The sequence below is a fragment of the Megalops cyprinoides genome, chromosome 16, assembly GCF_013368585.1.
Source record: "Megalops cyprinoides isolate fMegCyp1 chromosome 16, fMegCyp1.pri, whole genome shotgun sequence".
Taxonomy (NCBI): Eukaryota; Metazoa; Chordata; class Actinopteri; order Elopiformes; family Megalopidae; genus Megalops; species Megalops cyprinoides.
In genome coordinates this window covers 32,481,190-32,487,189 of record NC_050598.1, presented here as the reverse complement: position 1 = coordinate 32,487,189, position 6,000 = coordinate 32,481,190, and the positions used below count along the sequence as shown (strand labels likewise).

The following is a 6,000-nucleotide window of genomic DNA, read 5'->3' as shown; positions in this document are numbered from 1 at the left end:
ATGTTGCATTATATGTATTGAATGCTGTGTCACATCTGTGATTTATTGTATTAAATTACTCTTCACTTTTATTCCTATTAATTCTGGCAGCACTTCATACACCTGTTCACTTCAGGACTTTTGTCAGCAAGAAATTACAGGCTTCACAGGAAAATTCAAAATAATTATTTTTATTACTATACATATGCAGGCTCTGCCTTCTTAAATACATTTGAGTATAGAAGTGAAATGAGTAACATGAATGCTATTTTGTCATCTGTCACCAAGCTGAGTTTTAAATTTACTATTCTTAAGCTGGCCATCTAATTACATCAATTATTATATGGAATGTTTCCCTCTTCTGTGATACTGCAAAGAGCTTTTCATTAAAGAAATGTGTGATGAAAACTAAATATGGCAAACCACATGAATGCTTAACACAGTCATGATTAATGGCTCACTTCTGACATTCCTCTGACAGAGTGAGATGTTCTCTGTGAGGTAAAGGTGTGTTTCACTCCCATCCGCGGCTCCTCACGTCAGAGTACACAGTGTCTCCCTCCGTCTGTCTCCTCTGCCGCTCAGCTTTCACTCTCTTACCGCTGTGATTCAGCGCTGCGTAGTGCAGAGAGTCTGCTGCACAGTCCTGAGAGAAGAGACCGCCACCTTACGCACCTCATAAATGCTTCACTGTTACATCGACTATGACAGTGTGTTTAATTAGTAATATAATTAATGTGTATGTTATTTGTATTAGTAGAAGTAGTGGTATTATTAATAATACCATTAATACTACTACTACCATTAATCTCATTTCTATAACCATCCTTACTCATTTTTTTAATGAACAATTAGTGTCTATTGTGGCCCTTTCATAGCTTTACTGTTATGATTACGATGATGATTTAAATTATTAATATGGTGATTAATGTGATCATTATTATTGTTACTACTACTACTAATGCAGCACACTGGAAGTCGCTGAGGATTGAAGTATCTGATAAATGACAATGTAAATGAAATAGCAGTATTAAGACTTAAAATACAAGTAGTAGCAATAAAGCTGTAGTAGTAGCAATAATGGATATCTGTCTTTTTTCAGATTTTAGTTACTTGACAGAATCTATGTAGAAATCATTAAACCACACATTACTGCCTAACTGTTTAACCACAAGATACCTCGAATAAACTGAATAATTGAAAAAGAAAAAAAAATCACTATAATAAATCGATAAAGATTAATTCAGTGACAAAATATTTTTAAAAATAATTTGAATGTGGTACAAAAGGTTCTCACCTGCCCATTTGATCTGTCCTCATCTGGCATATCGTGCGTTTTCTGAAGAACTCCTGTTTTAAAAGAGAGATTTTCATTTATTTTTGACATTGTAATTCAGAATAAATGATCCCATTTTGTGAATGATACCCTCCTGTGTTTCTGCATGACCCCAGATGCCACCAACACTGTCTCTGGTACAACTCATTCACACGGGAACACATTTCTCTATCTAACCAACACAAAGCACCACTGACACTACATTAGAGGAAAAGATTCTGATGCTGAAGCCTATTCATTTCCCGTTGAGGGATAAGTTCTTTCTGAATTACCAATGAACTAAAATGGGAATACAATTTATCATGTACAAAAAGCCAGTATGAACAAAAACAATAACATATACAATTTTAGCAACAAAGTAAACCATGAAAAAAATATATGATAGGAAAAGGAAAAATAGTTCCTTATGATTGTACGTGCCCATAATCACACATAGTATGGTCTTCAATTTCAGCTCTTCTTTTGCTTCAACATTTATTGCTTCTTAACTGAGTTTACATTACATGCCATTGGAGGAGATTAGATCCAAAACAAACGTGTTATAAACATTTAATTACTGACATGTTCTGTGTTTTGTTGTTGAGCATCTATGACACACGTGTCAGCAGTGGAGTAGTATGTCTCACCCTCACAGTGCTGGCAGTGTGGTCTGTTATTTCTGGTGCAGACGAATCCGATGATCACAGTCAAACATAAAACCAGTGACAGCCCCAGGCCACCAGCGACATAAACAAGTGCTTCTATATAGGCACCTCCTGTCAGCAAACAGAACAACATGGTAAAAGAGTCATATGCTTGATATGATTTTGTATATTAAGACCAATGTTCAAAATGTTGAAACTGCCCATTTCTTGACTTGATGCTACTTGGTGACACGAGTGTCAACAGCCGTTTTTGTTTCAAAAGCTTGTAACTACATTGCAATTTTAATTCTGAAGCCATTAAATTAAATTGTCAAACTGTGGGTTACCTCACCTTTGAAAAATTATCCTTCTAAAAATAAAATGTATGAATAGAAAGTAATTTATGGTAATATACACATATGTCAGGTTTATTTAGGTAACACAGAAGTTGCATTTAATTTTGCATCTTTCATTTGGAAAATTTTAGGTTGTGCATTTGTCTCATTCCCTTTTTGCTGGAGCTGTTTTCAGTCATTAAGCAGATTGAATGATTAATTTTGCTGATGTTCGTACATTTCTATAATTCTATATCAATAACAAAATATGAGGCAATGTCAATTATCAGTAGTTTTTCCCCATTAAGATGAATAGAAAGAAGGAATATAATGATTACTTCATGCTACAAACAACTTAGTAAAAAAACATTCACGAAAGGCTCCATTTCACTCACCCCTGAATTATATAATTCCACACGTGAATTACATAATTCATACATTTGCAACTCCTCCATTCACATTCTGATAAAACAGGAAAAAAAAACTATGGGGACGAAAATGTCCCTTTCTTATTTTCCGATGTTGTAATGAGAAGGCTTAATCTGTGCTATGCTTTGAGTTCTAACTTCATTGCCATGCCAGCCAACAGTAAAGCTTTAATGGCTTAAGATTTCTGATAAAATGAAATGGGAAAAAAAACTCCAAAAAGGGAAGCAAAAGCAAACAGTAGTGTAATAGTCGGGCTGTTGGTCGTTTCACACAGTGAATAAAGCGCTGTATTTATAATACTTATTATTAAACCAACAGCTCAGTTCTAAAGCTGGGGTTTGGTTCATGCTCTGGTATACAGTGCCACTTAAAAACTGCAAAATGTTGCAGAACTTTGTTATATATAAGAAATCGTTTACAAACAGACTATTATAGCCATAAAGTGTTATTCCACAGATCGGTGACACCCAAGCTTTAGTATAACTCTTTACAATTTAAATTCAGATTGAAAATACAAAAAGTTTTATAACTACTGACATTATGCACATTTAATTCATATGTCATATTTAGATGTCCTTTCTGCTCTGTGGTTAGATTGAATACACTCCCAGGTATTTTTGCCATGTGGGGTTGTAGGATGTCAATCTGACACTGGTGATCTGTTTCCTACCTTCAACATCCAGCCTGGTCCCGTTCCCAAACAGGATCTCCCCACAGGTGGCCACAGCACAGTAGTAAGTCCCAGCATCAGAAGGGCTGAGGTTCCTCTTGGGGAGCTTGTAGACACAGCTCTGTGTAGGAGACCCAGCCCCAGAGGTCCTCTCACACTGATCACTGCTGTTTCCATGGGTGTAAATGACTCCTGGAGAGGACTCTCCTGAGCCCTGTCTGAACCAGTACACACTGTGTTCTCCTGCACAGGTCTCAGTGTGTATTGTACACTGCAGAGTCACAGAGTCTCCTGGCTGCAGTGGCTCAGACACGGGCTGCTGCACTACTGTCCTGCTGTTAGACTGTGAGCCTGAGAAACAAGTTTTAATTACTATCTTTAATTATTTAATTGTCTTATTTGATATATCAATTGGTCACATAAATGCAAAGAAGATGGTTAAAGGAAATGGTTCATGGTTGGACAATTCAGTATGTAAACATGTCTAAGTAAAGTGATAGCATACGATTTATTCAATTGGTGTTTACTTGTTCACATTGTTTCAACCTAGCTTGTAATTATGTTCTTCAGACAAACTAATTGGATTGTCTGTAATTCTTGTTAATCTGTTTCAATGTGCAGTGGCATTTATAGTTTCAAACTCTCAGATTAAATATAGTAGAATAACACAAATCAGTTTTTGCTTTTAAAGTGGCAGATATTCATAATTACCCTCCAGAACTATTAAAAAGGTTCCACCTCCAAATGTAACTTCAATCCGTTGGAGCGTTGCACAGTAATATGTTGCTGAATCCGACGGTTGTATCCTTGAAATCTGCAGGTTAAACATTCTCTCTTCTTTTTGTACAGTGAAACGTTGGGTATCATTAAAGCCATTGTAAGATAGATAATCCGTTGAAACCTTGTATGTTCCTACAATGTACTGAGGCTGCTGTCCAATGGTGTGCCTGAACCAGAAGATGGAGCTGAAATCATCAGTGGGGTAGATGCAGGTTAGAGTCACAGTTTCTCCAATCGCAGCTGCCATTGTGACATTGGGCTGAACAACAGTGTTCGCATGTGTGGTATCTGGAGAAAGGACATCACAATCAGTATTCACACTCAAACAAGCAGAGCAAAAATAAATGAGATTACACTGTAACTAGTGTTAAAATGTGTACTTACATACTTCCCCTAACACGATGAGAGTGACACAGAGTGTGATCATGTCTGCACCTCCTGTCTCCCTGAAGCAGCTGGTATCTGCACTACGAATCTAACTGGAGTTACGCTTCATAGGGCCACTATCAGAGGAGGAGGGCCCAGATCACCAACTGATCTGATTGGCTACCTCAGCACAGACAAATGACAGTTGGCACTGTACTTGATTCAAGGAGAGTCTTTTTCCTAATTCTTTTAGGATTTTATCTATACAGAATTGTATCGACATAAATTATTATTGATGATATAATTGTTATTGATGTAATATATCTGTTATTTTACAATTTAAGAAGTATGAGCCAGTCATTCTGTAATTTTTTTATGTTTATGGGGCTGAAACTTTGAACATTTTAACACTGTTCTGTTCAGGCTTATTCTTGCTTTTATTTTTCATGCTGAATTGAATACATTTTTGCAGGTGGTTTTTATTTAATGAAACTTGCAGTGTTGATTCAGGAACGGTTCAGTCTAAGCTCATGATGAAATGATGGAATGGTCAGGGAATGTCAGCTGCAGATAAATACGTCTCTGAAAAACATTCATAATATCTAACCTATGTGTGTGGCCTGTCATTTACTGTATTTTGCATATTCAAAATCATGTAAATAATCTATGCCCTCCGTAGTTTGTCAGAGCTGGTTGAGGTATTCAAAATGATTGTGATTTATATTTGTCAGATATTGTCAAGGAACAGGCATGGAATCAAACGCAGACCAGGAGCATTCAGGTTCCAAGAGGTTTATTAAGAATCGCAGGGCAAGTTCGTGGTGGCAGAACAGGCAGGGTCAAAACCGGGCAGGCAGGCAGATCAGGCAATCGAGGCAGGACGGCAGGCAGGGATGAGGTAGGCAGTCGGGCAGGAGTCAGCAACACGAGTAATCAGGCGGGTACGCAACAGAGAAAACGCTGAGACAACCTGGCAACAAGACAGAGACAAGCAGGGTAGATATAGGGCTGGGCTGACGAGGCGATGGGATGCAGGTGGGCAGGCAGGCAGGTGGAGGCGATCAGGAAATCAGGTGGGCGGGGACAGGGCGGAGAGCGGGGCGGGGCCGGAATGCAAGGGAACTGTAAACAAAAGCACATGGACAACACTGACAGACAGGGAGAAACGCAAAAACAACAGCTAGGGGGCCGAAGTACTGACAGATACACAGACAAAATGCCCATTCAGCTCTTACACCGTGAATCAAATGTGCCTGTCAGTATGCAGGTATTAAAGATTAATTAAAGTATTAAAGTATGTAGGTGTGTGAGACTAATGTTCCTGCGAGTAGGTAGGTATTCAAAATCAAATAGAGCAGACTTGGTCAGGCAATTGGAAGACAGGACATGTATCAGTCAAAATATTGCTTTTATGAATGAGTAATACTTTTATGAAACCCAGTGATATTTTATCTTTACGGCTTGTTGCCTTTAACAAAGTTG

The 6,000-nt window shown here is 37.9% G+C and overlaps 1 protein-coding gene across 1 annotated transcript; it reads right to left on the bottom strand.

Annotated features, from left to right (window-relative positions):
• Positions 1-487: 487 nt before the first annotated feature.
• LOC118791647 lies at positions 488-4,609 on the bottom strand. Its single transcript, XM_036549097.1, has 5 exons — positions 4,537-4,609; positions 4,084-4,440; positions 3,373-3,723; positions 1,277-1,326; positions 488-625 (listed from the first exon to the last, which is right to left on the bottom strand). Exons 1-5 carry the CDS (start codon positions 4,577-4,579, stop codon positions 494-496), a joined length of 933 nt encoding a protein of 310 aa, XP_036404990.1. The 5' UTR covers positions 4,580-4,609; the 3' UTR covers positions 488-493.
• Between the last annotated feature and the right edge of the window lie 1,391 nt (positions 4,610-6,000).